Raw genomic sequence first — 24,332 nt, 5'->3', positions numbered from 1 at the left:
CCAACGCTGCTAGAATGTGCAGAGCAGAAAAACAGGAGGAAACCTCACAGAGATAGTCAGAGGGAGAGAGAGAGCACACACACTGCAGAGGACAACCACCAAGTCTTAAGACTAAGCACTGACATGCACAAGAGTGAGATGAAACTACCTGAGGCCATCCAAAAAAACCAAAACAAAAACAGAAGAACACAGAACACCAAAAACAAACACTGGAAAAAGGCAGGAAGAACAGATCTCAAAGATCACAAAGAGCTAGGAATAATTCATGTTCCTACCAGCCAGAGAGAAAATGTCTGATAAATACATGGGTTTTTTAGTAGAATCCTAAGAAGAACATCACTTTAGGAGTGGGATTAAATTAATCTAGACTAAAAATATTTCTGTACTCCCTAGTTAAGCTTAAATGCATGCTTTGCAAAATCAAATGATTCCATATAACTTAACTGTGCACCACAAAAAAACCCAACACAATTTAAAGGAATACAAGATCCAGCAATGACAACATAAATTTCATATTGTTCAGCATCTAATTAAAATTTACTAAAGATATTAAAAAATTAGGAAAATGTGAATCATAACCATGAGAAAAATCAATCTACAGAAAAAGATTCAAAATGACAGAAATGATAGAAATAGCAGAGGGGCGCCTGGCTGGCTCAGTCAGTAGAACATGTGACTCTTGATTTTGGAGTCATGAGTTTGAGCCCCACATTGGGAATAGAGTTTACTTAAAAATAAAATCTTAAAAAAAAAGGACTTTACAGTAACTATTATAAATATGCTCCATATGCCCAAGAAGGTAGACAAAAATATGACTATGCTAAGGAGAGAATTTCAAGACGTGAAATAAAATAAAAACAAGTGGGGTGCCTGGGTAGCTCAGTCATTAAGTGTCTGCCTTCGGCTCAGGTCGTGATCCCAGGATCCTGGGATCAAGCCCCCACATCAGGCTCCCTGCTCAGTGGAAAGCCTGCTTCTCCCTCTCCCACTCCCCGGCTTGTGTTCCCTCTCTCGTGCTCTCTCTCTCTGTCAAATAAATAAATAAAATCTTTAAAAATAAATAAATAAAAAATAAAAACAAGAAAATTTAAAATGGGATTTCCTCCAAAACAAGGGGAGGAAAGGAAAAAAAGAAACAAAAGGAGCAAATAGACAATAAACAGTGTAACAGTACACTCAAATCCGAACACATCAATAATGACATTAAGTGTTTAAAGAATAAACAATCCAATTCAAAGGCACAGTTTGATGGAATGGATGGGGAAAAGTTGGAGCCACATGCTGTCAATAAGAGATGCACATTAGATACAAAGACAGAGATAGGCTGAGAGTAAACAGATGAAAAAAAGATACACCATACAAAGAGATGAGAAGGCTGGAGTGGCAATATTAGTAACAAATCAAATAAACTTTAAGACAAAAAGTTTTACCAGAGATAAAGAAGAACTTATTTTAGGATAAAAAGGTCAATTCATCAGGAAGACACAAAGAGTGATGCCTGATGGGAGTGCTTTAAAATATATGCTAGAAAATGACTAAATTAAAGGGAGAAATGAACAATTTCAGAACCATGGTTGGGAGATTCAAAATCCCTCTCCTAGCAATCAGTGGAACAACTAGACAAGAGGTCAGTAAAAACACTTTTAAAAATATAAATAAACAACACTATCAACCACATTTATTTAAATAACACTTATAGAATATACATCCAACAATAGCAGAATACACATTCTCTTTAACTGCACATGGCATGCACACCAAAATAAACTCTGATGTTCTATAAACAAGTTCTCATAAAGTTTAAGAATGAAATAATACTAGGTATGTTTTAAGACTAAAGTGGAATTATGTTACAAAGCAATCAACGTTAAGATCATTAAGATAATCCTCCCACCCCCAATATCAGGAAATTAAACAACATACTTTTAAATGATCCATGAGTCAAAATAGAAATCATAAAGTAAATAAAAAATACTAACTAAACAATGAAAATATATAAATTAAATTTGGAAAATGCAAGTTAAGTAATGTTTAGAAGAAAATACATAGCATTAAAGGTTTAAATAATGAAAAAGATTTGATCTGAGTTCCCAACTCAAGATATTAAAAAAAGAACAAACCCCAAATTATGTACAAGTCTGAAATATGAAAGATAAGTAAAAAAGTCAGTAATAAAAAAAAAATCCATGACATAGAAAACAGAAAAAAGTAAACTAATAAAACCAAAAGCTATTTTTTAAAAGGTCAATACAATTGATAAGGCTCTAAATTGATCAAGAGAAAAAGAGAAAAGACAAGAACTACCAATATCAGGAATGAAAGAGAAAATATCACTGCAGAAGGCACAGGCACTAAAAAAATACTAAGGGAATATTATTAACAACTTTATGTTAATAAACTGACACTGGTTGAAGTGGATAAATTCGTGAATGACAAATTACCAACACAGATCCCAGAAGAAATAGAAAATCTAAATAGCCCTGTTTGGGGGTCCATCAAGACCATCTTCAGGCTGGGTGATTGGCTAGAAGGATTTACAGGACTCAAAAAGTTGTTACACTTAGGGTTATGGTTCATTACAGCAAAAGGATACATAGTAAAATTAGTAAAAGGAAAAGGTACATGACTGAAGTCCAGAGGAAACCAGGCACAAGCTTCCAAGAGTCCTCCCACCAGTAGAATCACCGTAAGATCTGCTTAATTCCTTCAGTAACAGTGTGTGATGACATGTACAAAGTACTGCCAACCAGGGAAACCTGACTGAGAAAGACTGTCCAAAGCATTTATTAGGGTTCAGTCATGTAGGTAATGTACAACTATACACACTGTCATCACTACATATGAAATCAGTGACTAGCTCCAGAACAGGAAAAGAAAAAGCAAGGTGTTTACCATAAATTACAATTTTAGTATACACTATCTGGACAAACTAGTACACCATGACTCAAGACAACAGATACATAAAAAACTTTTATCAGACAGAACAGTCCAATAGCTCAGTCTGCACAGGACAGACAAGGGACAGTCATGAAAACAGACCTTTCTTGTGAATATACAGGGTTTGAGAACCCACGCCTGCTGAGTTAATTATTTCCCGAAGAGGTCTATGCCCAATAAACAACTTGAATTCATAATTTAGAACCTTCCCATAAAATAAACTCAAAGCCCAGATGACTTCACAGTAAGGATAAAATAATACCATATAAGATGAAATTACTCTACACATACTCTTTAAGACAACAAAGGAGAAACACATCCCAACTCATTTTATAAAGCTAGTATTAACCTGATTACCCCGATACCAAAACAAAAGCCACCGCAAGTAAAAAAAAAAAAAAAAAAAAAAAATCCTTCAATAACATATAGATGGGAAACTCCTTAAGAAAAAGTTAGTTAGCAAATCAATCCTAACAATATTGACAAAGGTTTAATACACCATGACCATGAGGGATTTACCCCATGAATAAAAAGGTTTAATAAGTGAAAATCAATCCCAGTCATTTACTTTATCAAGAGAACAGAGAAAAATCATATAATTTCAATGGTTACTGAAAAAGCACTTGAAAAAATTCAAAACTCATTCACTATAAAAACTTTCAGCAAACTAGGGATAGAAAGAACTCTTCAACATGATTACAGATAGCTGCAAAAAAACCTATAGCTGATATCATAATCAATGGTAAAAGGCTCAGTGCTTTCTAAATGAGAAACAAGGCAAGGATTAACCATCCTCATTACTTCTATTCAACACTGTAATGTAAATTGGACTTAGTATAATATGACAAGAAAAAAAGAATAGAAAAGTAAAATTATAATTGCACATGATACGATCATTTATGTAACAAAGCCAAACAAATCTATAAAATAACTATCAGAACTAATAAGTGAATTTAACAAGGACACAAGATCAATATACAAAAATCAATTCTGTATGCTAGCAATAACCAATTGGGAAATGAAACTATAAAGACAATGTTGTTTAAAATAGCATTCAAGGGGCATCTGGGTGGCTCAGTCCGTTAGGTGTCTGCCTTCCGCTCAGGTCATGATCCCAGAGTCCTGGCATGAGGCTGGTATCGGGCTCCCTGCTCAGTGGGGAGCCTGCTTCTCCCTCTCCCTCTGCCACTGCCCTGCTTGTGCTCATGCTCTCTCTCTCTCTCAAAATAAAATCTTTAAAAAAATAAAATAGCATTCAAAACTACTAAAAGCTAAATTTCAAGTATGTGCAAAACCATACCAAAAACTACAAGACACTGCAAAAGGTAATTAAAGAAGACCACATTCAAGGATTGGAAGACTTAATATGGTAAAGATGGCAATTGATCTATAAATTCAATGCAAACAAAATCAATTCTAAGAGGCTTTTGAAGAAATTGACAGGCTAATTTTAACACTTACATAAAAAGACAAAGGACCCAGATTAGCCAAAATAAGGTTAAAAACAGAACAAGACTGGAGGGCTTATACTACCTGACTTCAAGACTATAGTAAACAACAACAACAAAAAAGACTAGTAAACAGGGCAGTGTGGTATGGCAAACACATCAATGGAACAGAATAGAGTCCAGAAACACACCTGCACTTATATGATCAATAATTTTTGACAAGACGTGGCAAGGTAATTCAAGGGGGAAAAGATATAGTCTTCTTTAAAAATGATACTAGAACAACTGAATATCTGGAAAAAAATATATATCTCGAAATCTCAAACCTTACCTCACATCACACACAAAATCTAATTTAAAATGTATTGCACAGTAAAGAGTTAATACAGCAGGCCAGAGACTGCTATCTTTAGAAAGTCTGCTTACAAAGTTGGCCCTAATGGCATCTGGGAACTTGAATCTCAGGGGTATTCCCACATTCCCTAACTGAGAAGGGTGGTTTACATACCAACAATATGGTTTATGCTCAACATTTGCTTTCTTTCGGGGAGTCTGGAATTTTGGTACTTGCTGGGCAGGTAATGCCTACATGAACAGCCCCCAATGAAAGACTTAGGCACTGAGTCACTAATGAACTTTCCTAGTGGACAACACTTGACGCTTTTTGTCACGACTGATGCTGGAGGAATTGTCATTGGGAAAATCAGTGGGCAAGGATACCTGGAAGCTTGCATCTAATTTCCTCTGGACCTCTCCCCACGCACCTGTTTCAGGGCCTGCTTTTGTTGTGTCTTTTACTGTAATAAATCATAGCTATGGCTATATCTTGAGTCTTATAAATAAATCCTCCCAGTGAATTATAGAACCTGTGGATCATAAACCTATGACATGGATCACAGACCTAAATATAATAGCTAAAACTATTAAACTTTTAGAACAAACCAGGAAAAATCTTTGACATTAGATTAGGCAAAGATTTCTTAAACAGGTCACAAAAAAATCAGGAAGTATGACTGAAAAGAAAACAGATAAAATGGACATTATCAGAATCAAGTGTTTGTTTTTTAAAAGATATTAAGAAAACAAAAAAGCAAGCCACAGACCAAGAGAAAATTAATAATAGTAAATAACCATCTTCTGACAGAAGATTGGTACCAGAATTTTTACACTTCAGTAGTAAGAAAAAAAATTTAAAAACAGGCTAAAGATTTGAACAGTTTAGAAGAGAGATGACCAACCAATAAATCATGAAAAGATGCTCAACATCACTAAATATAAAAAAATGCAAATAAAGGCACAAGGAAATACCATTATACGCCTACCGAAGTGGCTAATGTTAAGATCAAGTGTTGGAAGGGATGTGAACCAACTGGAACTCCCATGTAATTGCTGGTGGGAATGTAAATGGTACAGCCACTCTGGAAAACTCTATACACTATTATCTAAAAATTAAATATACATTTTCCAGACAATGCAACTGATCTATCCCTAGGTATTTAGAAAAGAAAAAAATTAAAGAAAAATTAAAAATTAAAATACATGACCACATACAGCATTTTATTCAAGTGTATTTCAACAGGTAAATTTAAAAATTGTGAAATATCAGATTACAGCAAAAAAGGAACAACATGTGAATACATGAAACAGCATAGACGAATCTCCAATTCCTAAGTAAAAGAAGTCAAATAAAAAGATAACTGTACGGTTTAATAGCTAAGAAATTCTAAAAATGACAAAACTATAGTGACAGAAAGCAGATCAGTAGTTCCATGGAGACTTAAGGTGGATCACAGCCCTATATATAAAAGCTAAATCTACAAAACTCTTAGGAAAAAGACAAGTATAAATCTTTGGGTCCTTGGATTAAGTATCCAGATTAACTCAAAATGGATCATAGTACTATATATAAGCTGAATCTACAAAACTCTTAGGAAAAAGACAAGTATAAATCTTCATGACTTTGGATTAAGCATCCATTTCTTAAATATGACACCTAAAGCATAAACAAACAAACAAAAAATAGATGAATTGGAATTCATCAAAATTTAAAATGTCTGTGCTTCAAAGGAAAAAAACCCATAGAATGAGAGAAAATATTTGCAAATTAGACACCAATTAAGAGTCTAGTATTCAGAAAATATAAAGAACTCCAACAATAAACAGACAACCCAATTACAAAATGGTAAAAGGATCTGAATAGACATTTTTCCAAAGAAGAAGTAGAACTGGCCAATAGATGCTCAACAGTTTTCTCTTAGAGAAATGCAAATCGAAAACTGCAAAGGCAACAATGAGATTCCACTTCACACTCTCTAGGATAGCTATAATCTAAAAGAAAGTAATTTTTTTTTTTTTTTTTCAGAAAAAAGAAAAATAAGTACCGGTGAGGATGTGGAGAAATTATAACACACACACTGTTGATAGAAATGCAAAATGATGCAGCTGCTGTGGAAAAGAGTTTGGCAGGTCCTCAAAAAAATAGACAGTAACCATAAAACCCAGCAATATCACTGCAAGGTATACATACAAGAGAAATGAACACATAGATTCAGACACAAATGTGTACAAAGTGTTTATAGTAGTGTTATTCATGATAGCTAAAAAGTGGAAACAACCCAAGTGTCACTGATGAATGAATATACAAAACTCAGTACATCCATATAATGGAATATTATTCAGCAATAAAGAGGAATGAGGTACTGATGCACACTACAACATGAATGGACCTGGAAAACAGCACTCTAAGTGAAAGAAGCCAGACACAAATGTCACATACTATATGACTTCATTTATATGAAATGCCCAGAATAGGCAAATCCATAGAAATAGGAAGTGGATTTAATGGTTGCATAGGGCTGGGGCCATAAGGAGTGACTGCTAATCAAAGCAGGGTTACTTTTTGAGGTGATAAAAATATAGAGGAAGTAGATGGTGGTGACAGTTGCACAATTCTGTAAATACACTATAAATCAATGAATGGCACACTTTAAAAGTTATGGCATGTTAACTGTATTTCAATAATCTTTTTAAAAAGATGACTGGGAAGTTTTAGCATATTTAAAAGTAAAATGCATGATACCATGGGAAAAGATGGGAGGGGGAAAATGGAAAGTCACTGTCATAAGATTTTCAAAGTATATGTGAAGTGTTATAATGTTACTTGAAAGTAGATAGTGATAACTTAAAGATATATATTGTAAATCCTAGTGGTAGACTGTAGCAAGATAAAGATGTGCATTGTACACCCTAGGGCAAGCACCTACTAAATAAATACATAAAACAGAGATACAGGTTTAATAGTAATATTAATACTTGATTATGTGGAAAAACTCCCTTATTTTCTTAATTTCTACTTCTTATACTCCATCTATCTCCACCTAAAACATCTGCCCTGATGTCACTAAGTCCTTGAAAATATTCTTCAGTGGAGATTGCTCCTTCCGTCAAACTTTCCAGACTCAAAAACAGAGCCAAGAACATTCCCCACAGTTGATGTTCACAGTTGTCAGCAATGGGCAAAGAGGAAGCATGTGTGCTGGCATTTTCATTCTCATGCTTGTATCACTACGTCTTACTGAGTAAACATATCCTCCAGACAATCACTACCACATCAGTTGACAGTGAGAGGCATGACAGACATGGTCATTCAATCCTCTTCCTTACTACCTTCTATTATTTTAAAAACAAGCCATTTGCTCAGGATCAATCTCTTATCCCCTTCACTGAACTCTTCATCCTACTCATCTTACTCAATGGTTTCTACACTGGCTCTTATTTTTCTTTTGTACTCTATCAAAAGTCATTAGTCCATCTGACCCAACATTACCTTGGCCTCAAAGTTCTTTGAATTTCTGTTTCAAACACCACTTACAAACCCACACAGAGACAAGTAATTGAAGGCTCACAATACATCCTGCTGTACAGAGGCAGGGTATACCAGAGCTAAAATGTCTCAAAAAGAACACTACATGTGGAGTGATAATACTTGGGTTCAAACACTGCCCTTATACTGCATGAACTTAGGTCTGTTTCACTGGACATGTGCTATCTTAAAATTAAGTCCCTAGAACAGAATTTCAAGTAAACTTGTTTCTAAGAATACACAACAAATTACCATCATTCACCCACGTGAATTAATCTCATTACTTTTCACATTCTCTGTCCAAAAATCCAAATACTGTTTATTTAAGATTATGGACATTTTAATTATAACAAAAAATCTAGTGATACTTAAGGATCTTATGCTATACTTCAAAGTAACTGAAAAGTATGATTCTTTTACAACAAAAGGAATCATGAAGATTATGAATCAAAATAGCACCTCAAGGGGCACCTGGGTGGCTCAGCCAGTTGAGCGATTGAGCATCAGACTCTTGGGTTTCGGCTGGGGTCATGATCTCAGGACTGTGGGGTCAGGCTACGCATTCCGCAGTCTGTCTAAGATTCTTTCCCCTCCTCCCTCTCTCTCCCTCCCCCTCTGCTCTTACCAACCCCAACCCCACCGGCTCAGTGTACATGTGTGCACGCTCTCTCTCACTCTAAAATAAATAAAACAATAAAATCTTAAAAAAAAAAAAAAAAAAAACAGTACCTCAATATTTTTACTGGCCACATTCTTCACAACAGCAGGAAACAGTTCAGATGCATTTTTCCCTTTTGCAATCATCTGAAGGATAAAAGTAGAGTATTAGAGGTGAAACCTTTTTAAAATGAGTCATTTGAAAATAAAACATAAATTCTACATACATTAAATGTTTAGAAAATAGAATCAACAAATAACCTATGGAATTAACAAGCCTTTTTGAGTTATTACTTATCTCAACTATCTGCATCAAAGAACCAATGACTTGTATATCAATATAAATATACAAATACACAGACACATTAAAGAAGAAATATATAGTAATTTAAGATATATAATAAAATATCTACAGTAGTTTTCTCTGGCTAATGAGGGTGTAAATACTTTTTAAATATTTATACTGTCCTTTATTTCCCAGGTTCTTATATTAAAATTATACTGCATTTGCAATGGAGGTGGGGGGGTGGAATAAATGTTATTTTGAACAAGCTATTTCTCCCCTGGCTTTCTTTTCAAGGGTTCCCTACTTCTCCAATCACTACTTTTCAAAGTTCCCTTCACCAAGTCCTCTTCTCTGCCCACTAAAGTTCTGTGCACCACCATCTTTTCAGGCTACACTATTCTACAATCTCTGAAACTCCTCTAACATTTCATTCACCTTCAGGACTTAACTCTCACCACTATGGGGATCAATTCCCCAAACTCTAAGCCCCAGTTCCACTTCTATAATTGGACATCATTAGATGTCTCTCTCATCTCAAACTTGCTGTCTAAAACCAAACTTATTTCTCATGATAAAATGGCACTCATGCTAGAACTTCCTATTTCCACCAATTTTCCCAGATACCAGAAACCACAGAACTATCTTTCTTCTCAAATCTACAAAATAACTAGGTCCCGTTGTGATTTCTCTGTACAATCACATTAATCCTTTCTCACTGTTACTATACTGAACTAGGTCACTATCACCTCATAAAGGACCTTTTCCAACAGTCTCCTGCTCCTGTCCATAATGTACATCACTGACAATTTCAACCCTGACTGCCTAGGAACCCAAACTACTGGGCACCTGGGTGGCTCAGTCGGTTAAGCGTCTGCCTTCGGCCCAGGTCATGATCTCAAGGTCCCAGGATTGAGTCCCGCATCGGGCTCCCTGCTCAGCGGGGAGTCTGCTTCTCACTCTTCCTCTACCCCTCCCCCTGCTCATGCTCTCTCTCTCAAATAAATAAAAATCTTTAAAAAAAAAAAAAAAGAATCCAAACCATTTCACTTAATATTAAATGCCCTCAGTTTGCAAGATCCCTTTTAAGTGCATCAATCATTATTGTTCTACACAAATGCTATTATCAAAATAAACTGACCTACCACTACCAGAACATTCTCTGGCTCCTCCATACCTGTACTCATATCACACCCCCAACTCAATTCTTTTTACTTTTTTTTTTTTTTTTAAAGATTTTATTTATTTATTTGACAGACAGAAACACAGAGAGAGAGGGAACCCAAACAGGGAGAATGGGAGAGGGAGAAGCAGGCTTCCCGCGGAGCAGGGAGCCCAATTCCAGGGCCCTGGGATCCTGACCTGAGCCGAAGGCAGACGCTTAACGACTGAGCCACCCAGGCGCCCCAATTCTTTTTACTTTTCACGTTCCTCCCAAATTCTAATCACTCTCCCTTCCTAGAGTCATCTCCTAATACCTGGCCTATCATGTCATCCAATTCTAATTTCCTCTAGTATTTTTTAATCCACACTTTTCATTTGGAATTTTCTATGTGCTATGTTTTATTTCTATTTACTTTAGTTTTATGTCTACCTATATCCCCATTTCCTTTACTCTCATTCCCAGAATATATCTTCATGTCTATTAATAGTCAAGACTTTGATAGCTACAAAATAAAGTTTAAACTATAATTTTCTGGAAAGGGATTCTTTATGAATTATACACTCTATCTAGGAAGCTACCTAAAAATTATGGAAACTATTAGTTTTATAAATTTATGACAAATGTTTTACAACATTTTATAACGTTGGGCATTATAATCCCAGTTAGCAATTTCTCAATAAGACGCTTCTACAGGATAGTTTAAAAATACTCTAAGACAAGCTAGTCTTTTATATTCTATTTCCTTACCTGTCATATTATGATTTGAATATTTTGGTTTTTTTAAAAGATTTTGTTTATTTGAGAGAGAGAGCACAAGTGGGGAGAGGGGTAGAGGCAGAGGGAAAAGCAGACTCCCCCCCACCCAAGAGCAGGGAGCCTGAAGCAGGGATCCTGGGACTCCAGGATGACAACCTGAGCCGAAGGCAGACGCTTAATTGAATGAGCCACCCAGGCACTCTGACTTGAGTATTTTGTAAACCTGTTTTACTGCAGGTAAAACATCTTTGTATGATTTTTTCACCTCCCTCAATTCCCTCATCTGTAAAATAAGGAGAGAGGGATCAAATGTTCTCTAGAGCCCATTGTTTCAGTTATTCAATGACTACCTGAAGTCAGAGATCCTGTCCTATTATATCCTATTCTAAGTATTCCCCAACTGTTCTACAGAACACTATTCAAAAAAATGTTAACAGATGACAGAAGAAAAAAGCCTATAGTCAAATTCATTTAACAAATATTTGCTGAGAGAGCACTACATGCCAGGGACTATTGCAGGCCTTGATGATACAACTGTGAACAGTACATAATCCCTGCCCATTAGAGCTTACCTTCTAATGGGGGTGAGGGACAATAAATAAATAAATAGAATATGTGAGATGGTAAAAGAGAGTACTGTGGGAAAAAAAAAAGGACTGTATGAGAAATGGAAAGTGCTAGTGTTTTCCTAGTATATATTTCCCATCCTTATATTTTTAATCTATCTATATAAGTCTTTATACTAAAAGTGGGTTTCTCCTTGGGGCACCTGGGTGGCTTAGTCAGTTAAGCAATTACCTTCGGCTCAGATCATGATCCCAGGGTCCTGAGATCAAGGACCACATCGGGCTCCCTGATCAGCAGGGAATCTGCTTCTCTCTCTCTCTCTCTCTACCCCTTCCCCCAACTAGTGCTCTCTATCGCTCTCTTTCTCCCTCTCTCAAATAATCTTAAAAAAATAAATAAAAGTGGGTTTCTCCTAGAGAATATATAGTTGCATCTTGATATTTTCATCTAATCTGACAATATCTTTTAGTTGTTGACTTTAGATCACTCAAATTTAATATAATTATTGATGTGGTTAGATTCAGGTCTACAGTTTTATTACCTGTTTTCTGTTTACTGTCTGTGTTTTGTTTGTCTGACCACTGTCATTCCCATTATTTGGGAGCATTTAAATATTATTTTAATTTTTATATTGATTTTTTGGCTGTATATTTTTGTTTAACTTTTAGTGGTTCTTCCTCTAGAGGGATTATTAGATAGATAGGCAAATCAAGATACAGCAAACCTTTCACAGTCTACTTAGTGCTAATACTGAACCAGGTCAAATAAAATGTAGAACCCTTACAACCATATGGGCCCTTTTAATCCCACCTTCCTGCTAGCCTTTATATTACAGCTATAATATATACTATATCTATATCCATTTAAAACCTCTCAGTATAACCTACAAAGAATAAAATTAGTCCTTTATGCTTACCAAATACAGTAGACCCTTGAACAATGCAGGGGTTGTGGGCACCAACCCACAGATTTGAATATCCACATATAATTTCTGACTCCTCCCCCCAAATTAACTACTAATAGCCTACTGTTGACTGGAAGCCCTATTGATAAGATAAACAGTTGATTAACATATATTTTACATGTTGTATGTGTTATATACTGTATTCTTACAATAAAGCTAGAAAAAAAATATTAAAACCATAAGAAAAATAATCATAAAGGGAAAATACATTTACAATACTATACTATAAAAATAACATGTATAAGTGGACCCATGCAATTCAAACCTCTGTTGTTCAGGTGTTACCTCTATTTTCTTTCAGTACTTTGAAGATGTTCCAGGGGTGCCTAGGTGGCTGAGTAGATGAGCATCCGACTCTTCAGATCATGATCTCAGGGTTGTGAGATCACTGAAGTGTGCTTACAATTCTCTCTCCCCCTCTCCCTTTGCCCCTCCCCTGCTCTCTTTCTCTCTCTCTTTCCCTCCCTCTCAATCAATCAATAAAATAAAGGTGTTCTATTGTCTTCTGGCTGCATGGTTTCTGACGAGAAATATGGAGTTATTCAAATCACTGGTCCTTGTATGTAATGTATCATTTTTTTCCCCAAGTACTTTCAAGATTATTTCTTTATTTTTGACTTTCCACAGTTTAATTGCTTTGTGTTTAGGCATGGTTTTCTTTGAGTTTATCCTGACTGGGGTATTCTGAACATTTCATCACAAATTTATGTCATTCATTAATTTGGGTAGTTTCCAACCATTATTTCTTCAAGTATTTTTATTGCCCCAATCTCTTTCTCTTCTTTTGAACATATTTGTTAGATCTTTTGGTATTATCCAACAAAACCCTGAGGCTGTATTCATTTCTTTTTGTTTTTATCTGTTCTGCAAATTAATTTCTAATGATCTGTCTTCAACTTCCGGTTCTTTCTTCTGTTACATTCATTTTGCTATTGAGTCAATCCAGGACATTTTTTATGTCAGATATGATAAAAAAAAAAAAAAGATACCAGATTATTTCAGATATGACAGAAATTTCAACATATTTCTACATGATGTAGTTCATGTGAGATACTTTGGAAAAAAGCTACCAGTTAGTTTCTACCTGGATAGTAAGTGGATATAGGAGACCCCCTTCCCTAGCATAACTTACCATCTAATCATAAATGGTCCTAATATTACTTACTACCGAAGTATAAGACAAAAGAAATGTCCAGTCAAGTCCTTTATCCATTTTCAATTGGGTTGTTTTTTTAGATGTTGAGTTGTATGAGTTCTTTACATATACTGGATATTAATTCCTCTATGATGGGAGAATGGTTTTTTATAGATTTCAAAATATTTTTTCCCATTCTGTGGGTTGCCTCATCAACTGCTGCATATGATGCACAAAGATTTTAATTTTGATACAGCCAAATTATCCATTTTTTTTCTTTTGTTGCTTTTTCTTGAAACCTTTGACAAATCTAATGTCATCAAGTTTTTGCCCTATGTTTTCCTCCGTAAGTTTTATAGTGTTAGCTCTCATATTTAAGTCTTTAATTCATTTTGCCTTGTTTTTTATATATATAGATATATAGATTTATATTATGAGGCAGAGGTCTAAATTCATTTTCTTGCAGGTGGATATCCAGATTCCCAACACCGTTTGTTGAGGAATATCCTTTCACCATTGAATGGTCTCTCACCCTTGTCAAAAATCATTTGATCATATATGGAAGGGTTTATTTCTGCATGCTCTATCAGGTACATATGTCTGTCTTTATGACACTACCACACTGTTTTGATTACTCATAGCTTTGAATTAAGTTTTCAAATCAGGAAGTGTGAAACTTATAACTTCTTCAAGAATGTTTTGGCTATTCAGGATTCATATGAATCTTAGGATAGATTCTTCTGTTTTTGCAAATAACATCACTGGGAATTTGATGGGAATTACACTGAATACATACTCACTTTGATACTGACATCTTAACAATACCAAGTCTTCCAATCCATGAATAGAGGATGTCTTTCCATTTATTTGTGTCTTTTCTAATTTCTTTCAGCAACGTTTCACAGTTTTCAAGGAATGAGTCTTCTGGCCCCTTGGTAAGTTTATTCCTAGGTATGTAATTCTTTTTGAAGCTTTATACTATAAATGGCACTATTTTCTTAAGTTCCTTCTTGGACTGTTCATTGCTAGTGTATAGATGCAACTAATTGTCTAATTGTTATGTGTTAATTTTTTTATGCTGCAACTTGGCTGAATTCGTTTATTTAAAAATTTTTAGTAAAATATTTAGTTTTCTAAATATGAAATCATGTTGTCTGTGAACAAAGATAATTTTAGTTCTCCCTTTGCAATCTGGATGCCTTTTACTTCATTTTCTTGCCTAACTGCTCTGGCTAAAACTTCCAACACTATATTGAACAGACGAGACAAAAGCAAGCATCCTTGTCTTTTTCCTTATTGAAGAAAAAAAGCTTTCAGTCTTTCACCACTGACTATAATGCCAGCTGTGGGTTTTTCATATATGGCCTTTAGCATTATGTTGGGTCAGTTTCTTTCTAGTCCTAGTCTGTTGAGTGTTTTATCATGAAAGATTATTAAATTTTGTCAAATTCTGTTTCTCTATCAATTGAGATGATCATGTGGTTTTGTGCCCCTTCATTCTATTAATGTGGTGTATTACAATGATTGACTTCCGTATGTTGTTCATGTTCTTCTATAAATAATAATAATCTAGATCCAAAAATCCACATTAATTTTTAAAGTCAGGAAGAAAAAGAGGAGAAATTGTGCTTTTCTAAATTTTAATTGTCTTCATTTTTCACAGTAGTAAAGATGGTTTATTTTTTGGGGGGCGCCTGGGTGGCTCAGTTGGTTAAGCGACTGCCTTCGGCTCAGGTCATGATCCTGGAGTCCCTGGATCGAGTCCCGCATCGGGCTTCCTGCTCGGCAGGGAGTCTGCTTCTCCCTCTGACCCCCCCCCCCATGTGCTCTCTCTCTCTCATTCTCTCTCTCTCAAATAAATAAAATCTTTAAAAAAAAAAAAAAAGATGGTTTATTTTTAAAAGTTCAAAACTTTCAATTTATAAATACTGGCTAATTTAAAAGGAAAGAAGGAAGGGAGAAGGAAAGGGGGAAAGGAAGAGGGAAGGGGGAAGGGAAGGGAAAGGAGAAGCAAGAAAGACAGATCTTGCAGTTTCAGACCCAAATGCAACTCTTAAAAATCAGCAACCAAGAATAAATGAAGAAAGAGAAAAAGAATTGATCCTTGATTTATATCCCAGAAAGTAATAGTGGAGCAAAACTGAGAGAAAACTCACTAAGGTGTTGTATCACTACTAAAAACTCAGGCCTGCTTATGGAACTGGTCCTGATGACTATTAACATGGCAGAAAAATCTTGGCCCTTTAAGCAATTTCCAACCCAAAAACAACAAAAAGATGCCAGGATCAGCCACAAGGTGAATCCTTTAAAGTATACCCACAACTGAAACATTTTTGTTGAAGGAAGGAAGAGAGGAATTAGCAATGCCCAGAAAGCTTTAAACCAGAATGTTTATTATACATTAACTGGAGACAGTAAAAATTACACATTATTAGTTTCTTCTTCTTAAATGGGCTTTCTCATTTTTCCAACAATAATAATGTACCACTTGTATTTGGCTTAAGATCTTTTAAAAAATATTTACAAAAACATCTGGAACTTTGAAACTACTTTTAATTTTCTTAGGGTCAATAATATCCAACCAAATACCTTGGAATATGTATGACTATGAAATAAGATAACAAAACTCTAGGAATTTTAAGAATCTCATCATGAGATTTGCTCATTATCCCGTAACTAGAAAGCCAAGTAAATTAATCTGAGGAAGACCTTCAACATCTAACACTTGCTAAAAGAAAATACATCAAAGATTCAATACACCGAAGATTTCGATATTCCATTCCTTCAAGGACTCCAGATAGTCAACTCAACAGTATTTTAGCTAAAAATCTTATTACTAATTCACTATATGAAACAATATATTTCAAATTCTCCTTAGTCCACCACATTTCACCAAGCCAAGATAAAACATGGGACATGTGCCATAAACATTAGACACATATTTTTCAGAAATATTAAGAAAAATAATGTATAAGTGCTTCAACTTGAGTCCTGCTGTGTAATAAGTGACCATAGGATTTTGAAGTAGGCAGCTTTTCTCCCCTAAGGATGCTCTGGCACAGATGAGACTTTACTTAATATATGAAACATTGGAAACATGATTCTAAGTCTCAGATATCACCAAAGAAAGATAATAAAATAAACTGTAACTATCATTATGGTTTCTCAATTTTAGATGTTGCTGAAAAGATTCTCTACTGAATCACAGGATTACCAACTATGAAAGACAGTTAGATATGCATTGCCAGCACTTCGATAGATTTTAGAAAATAATGTAGTAAAATACCCAACATTTAAAATTTTGGCAGATTAAATTCAGAAATCTTTAAATGATGAAAAGACCTGAAAACTACTCTGCAATTGTATAAAGTGATAAAAACCCATTTTCAGGGCTCATGAAATATAAATTATAAAGAGAAATTTAAATTTAAAATTTACATTAAGAAAATACAAGAAACTTTGAAGCCAATATAAAATTCTGACTGACTGACCTCCAGGAAGCTACTTTTAGCCAAAAGATGTTTTGAAATGATACACACACACACACACGAACAGAAAAATTTCTAAATGATTTTAAAAGCTTCCACATAGAAATATGGTACTATTTAGAAATCAAATTAGGGGCGCCTGGGTGGCTCAGTCGTTAAGCGTCTGCCTTCGGCTCAGGTCATGATCCCAGGGTCCTGGGATCGAGCCCCGCATCTGGCTCCCTGCTCAGCGGGAAGCCTGCTTCTCCCTCTCCCACTCCCCCTGCTTGTGTTCCCTCTCTCACTGTGTCTCTCTCTGTCACATAAATAAAAAATCTTAAAAAAAAAGAAATCAAATTAAAAACTGGACAAAAGTAAAGGTGAACAAATGATTGCTCTAACAGCTCACTGAAAAAATTTCAAGTAAAGTAACTATTAGTTACTTAATAAAAGGGGGAATTAGCAAACAATAATTGCTCACTGAAAATTAAAATATATCATTCAATAAATAGCATTCAAAAACACAAAGTATTTAGATAAAGTATTAACAAAATAATACAACTTAAAATTTAACACTAAAAACTATAATATAATACACTATTGAGAGAAATTAAAGATGACCTAAACAAGTGAAGAAATAGAATCATGATCATGGGTCATAAGGCAAAATACTGTTAAAATGTTAATTCTCCCAAAATTGATCTATTATAGAGTTAATGCAATTCCAACATAGAGCCCAGTAGGCTTTTTCTACATATAAAAAAATGAGTTAAAAATATTTTAAAATAAAATATAAATCTCTCATAATTTCCCGACGCAATTATCTATCCAGAAAATCCAAGCATAGGAAACTAAAAAACTGTTAGAGATAAGAAGAGAGTTCACTGAGGCGGCCAAATACAGAACACAGAAAAGTCATTTGTCTTCCTATATACCATTAATAATTAATGTTAAAAATATAATGAAGGGGACCATTCATAATGGCCATCAAGATTTAAAAATACATAGAAATGAATCTAACAAGGAATGCACAAGATCTCTATGATAAAAACTACAAAATATAAACATAATGCTACTGAAAGACAGGGAAAGAGGGAAGAAAGAAGGGAATATATTAATTCCATATTATCCTAATCAAAGTTCAAAAACAATTTTTAACAGAACTTGAGAATTTGGTTCTAAAATTTAACTAGAAGATGAAACTTTTACTTTTTATGCCTCAGTATTATTTGAAAATTTACATATATATTTACATCACTGTATAATGAAGAATAACTTTTTTCAGACTTATTGAGATCTAATTGACATATTACATTGTGTACATTTATAATGAAGTATTACTTCAAGCCCCTTAGAATAACTATCACCAAGAAGACAAGAGATAACAAGTGATGGCAAGGATGTAGAGAAAAGAGAATCCTTTCTACTGTTGGTGGCAATGTAAATTGGTACAGCCACCATGGAAAACAGTATGGAGGCTGCTCAAAAAAATTAAAAATAGAACTATCATATGATTCAGCAATCCCATTTCTCAGTATATATCCAAAGGAAATAAAATCACTATCTCAAAGAGATATCTATGCTCCCATGTTCATTGCAGCATTATTCACAGTAGCCAAGATACGGAAACAACCCAAGAATCTGTCCACAGATAAATGGATAAAGGTGATACAGATATATAGATATAATGGAATATTATTCAACCATGAGAAAGAAGGAATCCTGCCATTTGTGACAAAATGGATAGATCCTGAGGGCATATCTTCATCCTTTTCATCACAACCATTTCCCTTATTTATGTTGAAAAGCTCACCTTTACTACATTCTTCCAGCTACATAATTAGAGTCTCTTAAAAAATGGCCGTGTCACCATTCCCACAGTTGGCTATTTCTTTATAACTCCATTTACATTGTACCTGATTTTCATTTCCAATGTTACCATTTTTTTTAAAAGATTTTATTTATTTGTCAGAGAGAGAGCACAAGCAGGGGGACCAGCAGGCAGAGGGAGAAGCAGGCTCTCCGCTGAGCAAGGAGCCCCATGAGGGACTTGATCCCAGGACCCTGGGATCATGACCTGAGTTGAAGGTAGATGCTGAACTGACTGTGCCACCCAGGTGTCCCAAATGTTATCACTTTTTATTTCTTTGCTGCATTTTCATCTTTGTTGACCAAATCTCTCTTTCATTATCAATTTTTGTAAAATGTCAAGTGGGTTTCTCACTGGGAAGCAAGGAGGGAACACAACTACATGTTTTCCTGTCTGTACATACACCAAGTAATGTACACAGTGATAAATCAATAAAAGACTTTGAAAGAAGTGACATGACTGGTCAATGATCATGATGCATATTTGTTATCTATAGAGTGAGCTGTGAATTCAAGAGTTACTGGTGAAGTTTGTACATTATGCAATTACTATGTTAACATGCCCTGGTAACTGAAATTTGAACCATGTTGTTGTGGGATTGGTGTTATTTAACTAAACTGTGTTAACTGAAATCTGTGTGTTATCAAAGCCATGCAAAGCAAGAACTACCTGTCCATAAATGTAATTATTTATACAGCTTAACATTAACAACTGAAAAATTTATAAAGAATTTGAACATGTCCCCTACATTACCAAATGACATAAACCGGAATGTAAGAATCAAATAACCTGCAGGTGTTCTACAGATACAGTTAGTCCTTAACTTTTATAAATCTGATTTTCATAACAAGTCACCCTTAAATGAACATATTGATACCTATAATCATCTTTCATAAATGGGATTTGAATTTAATATACCAAGAAAAGAAAGGATATTTCAAACTCTCATATGGTGGCATTTCCTGCTGGAAAACAGTATTGTTTCAGTTGTGTTGTCACCTTATTATAAGAGTTTATTTGTGCAATTATACAAATATATTACATTTTGACATTATATAAAAATATGTGACAGATAAAATCAGCAATGGTGGTGATGAACAGCACAGTAGCAATGAGAAAGACAGGTTTTGTGAATTTAATTCCAGTGAGAAAAAAATCAAAACTCTTTAGCATTAGACAGTCACTGAGTTAAACAGTGTTTTCACTGTGAATGTAAAAAAAAAAAAAAAAGAATGCAAAAAAAACCCTCGAGTGCATACAATACAAACTGCGAAAATATTTTATTAAAAATTTCATATATAATTAGGAATTGCATTATATTTTTAGCTCTCTGACAAATGACCCTAATAACTTTCAGTCAATTGTTTGAACTTTACATTACAACTGAAAACTGGTGAATGTTCTTGCATTTACTAATATTCATTAGAACTTCTATGATACAGGGCATCTGAGTGGCTCAATCAGTTAAGCATCTGCCTTCGGCTTGGGCCCTGATCTCAGGGTCCTGGGATCAAGCCCCATGTCGGGCTCCCTGCTCAGTGGGGAGTCTGCGTCTCCCTCTCCCTCTGCCCCCACCCCTGCTTGTGCGCTCTCTCTCTCAAATAAATAAAATTAAAAAAAAAAAAAAGAACTTCTATGATACTAAATTGAATAAAGCATTGGTATTGGTAGCAAGGGAATTTGAAACACAGAAGAATGCTCACAATTTTTAGGCCATTAAATGACACAAGAAAATCCTTCAGCTAATCTACAATCCCTCCATGTAAGAAGTCAAAATATTATTGTATATAATCCTATTTTGTCTTCAAAATGATTAGTTCTTTCTATCTCAGAGGAGAAATATCTTGATATTAGAGATAGGGAAATTAGAACACAGAAAAGACGGAATTAAAACTCAAGTTCTGAAAACAAAAACAAAAACAAAACTCAAGTATTTGAACTGTGACACTCCAAACTTCTTCCAAAACATTTCAGACAGGAAATATTTATATAAAGGGAAAATGAGATGTTTGATTTGGTACTTAATATATTATTTAACACATATTTAATATAATCACTACATGTCCCTTTTCCAAAATTGAAATGATCTATTTTACCTACCCCAACAATCCGTTTCATAGCATCCAACTTAGCAGAATCTTTGTTGCTCTCCAACATTTGCTTTAGATCTTCATTCCTATATAAAAAAAAGAAAAAAATTCCATATTTCGATTTTTTACATTATATAGCTATTAAAATATTCCTTAAAAATTAGAAATAATGATGAACAATATTAGAAAACTGCATTCTTACATGTAATATATATTTTTCATCTACTCTACAAATATTGAAGTGCTACGTTGTAATGAAGCCCATCAATCATACAAAACTATAAAATTGTACCTCACTTCTGGGCAAAATATCTATGTGAACATAGGAATAAAGATTCTCTTATCTCAAAATCTCCTCTGCATAATCATGAAAAAAAAAAAAAAGAAAAATCCTTGAATCACCACTAAAATATTTTCATAAGCCAGAAAGTAAGAATTTTCTTTTCTCAAGAAAGAACACTCATTAAAGAAAGACTGTCACTCACACCATCCCTTTTTAATCCCTACCTCTCCTCCGCCTACCCCCCCCCAAAAAAAAAAGAACATAAACATGAAGGGAAACCCCCAGTGATACTCCCTAATCAAACAATTATGTAAAGGCAATTTTAACACTTAAATGAGAAGATAAGGTGATGAACCAGAGCAGTTAGTAATAAGGATGCAAACGCAGGAAAGACACAAGAGCTACCTAAAAGTTGAAATCAGTGGGATGCAGTGACTGTGAAGAATGAGATTGGGGCACTCAGTAAGGATACCCGGTGTTTCCAATTTGGATTGACCAAGCAGATGACGATGCTACCGTGTAAGATAAAATAGACATTTGCTATTTTCCAAAGTTGTTATATAAACATCCTTAAAAGAGAGTGCAGAACAAAAACTATCAATGCCTTACAGAGAAGAACTGAAAAAAAGAAAAACGTAAGAACTATCCCCCAACAAATTTTTTTTTAAGATTTTATTTATTTATTTGACAGACAGAAAGAGAGAGAGAGCACAAGTAGGGGGAGCAGCAGGAACAGGGAGAGAGAGAGAGAGAGAAGCAGACTCCCCACTGAGCAAGGAGCCAAATGCTGGGCAGAGGCGAAGGCAGACGCTTAACCGACTGAGGCACCCAGGTGCCCCCTCCCAACAAATTATTTTGCTCACAACTGATCTGCCCCTATTCTAAGTGAACCTTCTCCCAGCATACTCACAAATTCCCCCAGCAAAAGAAAATGTGTAATTTGCAATCTCTAATCATTTTTCCTTCAACATGGAAGAACGTATTTTTAAAACAGTTATACAGCTAGGCAAAGAGTTCTCAGACTTGACAACTAAAGTACAGTCCATAAAAGGGAATGCTGATAAACTGGATCTCATCAAAATTTAAAACTCTTCCTCCTCATTAAGAGGAAAAAAAAATAGAGACTGGCAGAAAATATCTGTAACCATACTGCATATATATGATAAAGGACTAATACCCAGAATATATTTCAAACTTCAAAATTCAACAGTTAACAAAAAAATTCAATTAAAAAAGGGACAAAAACATTGCTATGGATTGAACTGTGTTTCCTCAACCCCCAAGGTGACTTTACTAGGGCCTTTAAAGAGATCAGTAAGGTTAAATAAGGTCATAAGGGTAGAGCTCTAATCCAGTGAAACTGGTGTCCTAAGAAGAGAGACAGACATCATTGGTGCACACCCACAAAGAAAAGGCCATGTGAGGACACAGCAAGGAGACAATCAAATGTAAGCCAAGCTGTGAGGCCTCAAGAGTAACCAAACTGGGAATTCCAGTCTCCTGGAAGAACTGTGAGAAACTGTGAGAAATAAATCTCTGTTGTTTAAACCACAGTCTGTGGTATTTTGTTATGGCAGCCATAACAAACCAATAGATTTTGGTACCCAGAAATAGAATGCTGCTATAACACCTAAAAATGTGAAAGTGGCTTTGGAAGTAAGTAATGGATAGAGGCTGGAACAGTTTGGAGGTGCATATTTAAAAAAGAAAAAAAAAAAAAAGAACCTACACTGCCTTGAAGATAGTGTTAGTAGGAATATGGATGTTAAAGGCGATTATGATGAGATCTCTGATGGAAATGAAGAGCATGTTATTAGAAACTGGAGGAAAGGCAATCCTTGTTATAAAGTGGCAAGAACTTGTCTCCTAGTGTTGTACGGAAAGTGGAAGTTAAAAGTGATGAACTTGGATATACAGCTGACAAGATTTCTAAGCAAAGTATTAAAGGCACAGCCTGGTTTCTCCTTGTTTCTTACGATAAAACTGAGAAAGAAATATAAGTTGAAGGACTGTTAAGCAAAAAAGAACTAGAACTTGAAGATTTGGAAAATTTTCAGCCTATCCATATTGCAAAATACAAGAACTCATCATCAGACCTTTTTCAAAAGTGTGGCTAGAAAAGTATTTCACCGAGAGATCATGGGTGCCAACTCAGGAATATAATCAGATGTCACAGCAGAAGCCAGAAAGATGGGATTATACAACAGAGACACTGCCATCCTGGAGTAAAAGGGAGAGAAGGAACAAAATGAAGGAAATCTGTCAGACTTTTGGATTCTATAGGACAGGACAGCATGAGGATGCAGAAAGATGGCAGCCACCTGTAAGCCAAGGAGAGAGGCCTGAGGAGAAATCAAACCTGCCTTCAGTCTGATGGTAGACTTCTAGCCTCTAGAACAGTGAGAAATAAATTTCTGTTAATCAAGCCACCCATTCTGTGGCATTCTCTTACGGCAGCCCTAGCAAACCAAAATAGATATCAACAAACAATTCACTGAAGGAGATACACAAATGGCAAAAAGCATATGAAAAGATAATCAATTTCATTAGCTATTAAGGAAATACAAATTAAAACCACAGCAAGATATAACTACACATATATCAGAATGGCTCTCATCTAAAATAAAAAAATAATTTTAGAGTGGCTCAGCTGGTTAAGCACCAACTCTTGATTTTGGCTCAGCTGGTTAAGCACCAACTCTTGATTTCGGCTCAGGTCATGATATCAGGATCATGAGATCGAGCCCCATGCTGTGCTCTGCGCTGGGCGTGCAGCCTGCTTAAGATTCTCTCTCCCTCTCCTTCTGCCCCTCCACCCACTCTCACGTGCTCTCTCTTGAAAGAAAGA

General features: G+C 35.0%; 1 protein-coding gene across 4 annotated transcripts in view; it reads right to left on the bottom strand.

The window, feature by feature from the left end:
• AP3B1 (adaptor related protein complex 3 subunit beta 1) overlaps positions 1-24,332 on the bottom strand; it is a 254,664-nt gene that overhangs the window by 200,819 nt on the left and 29,513 nt on the right. For all 4 annotated transcript variants that reach the window (XM_032404142.1, XM_032404143.1, XM_032404144.1 and 1 more), the window contains exons 2-3: positions 21,212-21,287; positions 8,977-9,051 (exon numbers count right to left, since the gene is read on the bottom strand). In XM_032404142.1, coding sequence (XP_032260033.1) covers positions 8,977-9,051; positions 21,212-21,287 — 151 coding nt within the window. The remainder of the gene's footprint in view (positions 1-8,976; positions 9,052-21,211; positions 21,288-24,332) is intronic.

Source organism: Phoca vitulina, unplaced genomic scaffold (genome assembly GCF_004348235.1).
Source record: "Phoca vitulina isolate PV1807 unplaced genomic scaffold, GSC_HSeal_1.0 scaffold6, whole genome shotgun sequence".
NCBI classification, from domain to species: Eukaryota; Metazoa; Chordata; class Mammalia; order Carnivora; family Phocidae; genus Phoca; species Phoca vitulina.
The sequence above is the reverse complement of the archived record's forward strand: the minus strand, read 5'-3'. Positions and strand labels throughout refer to the sequence as shown.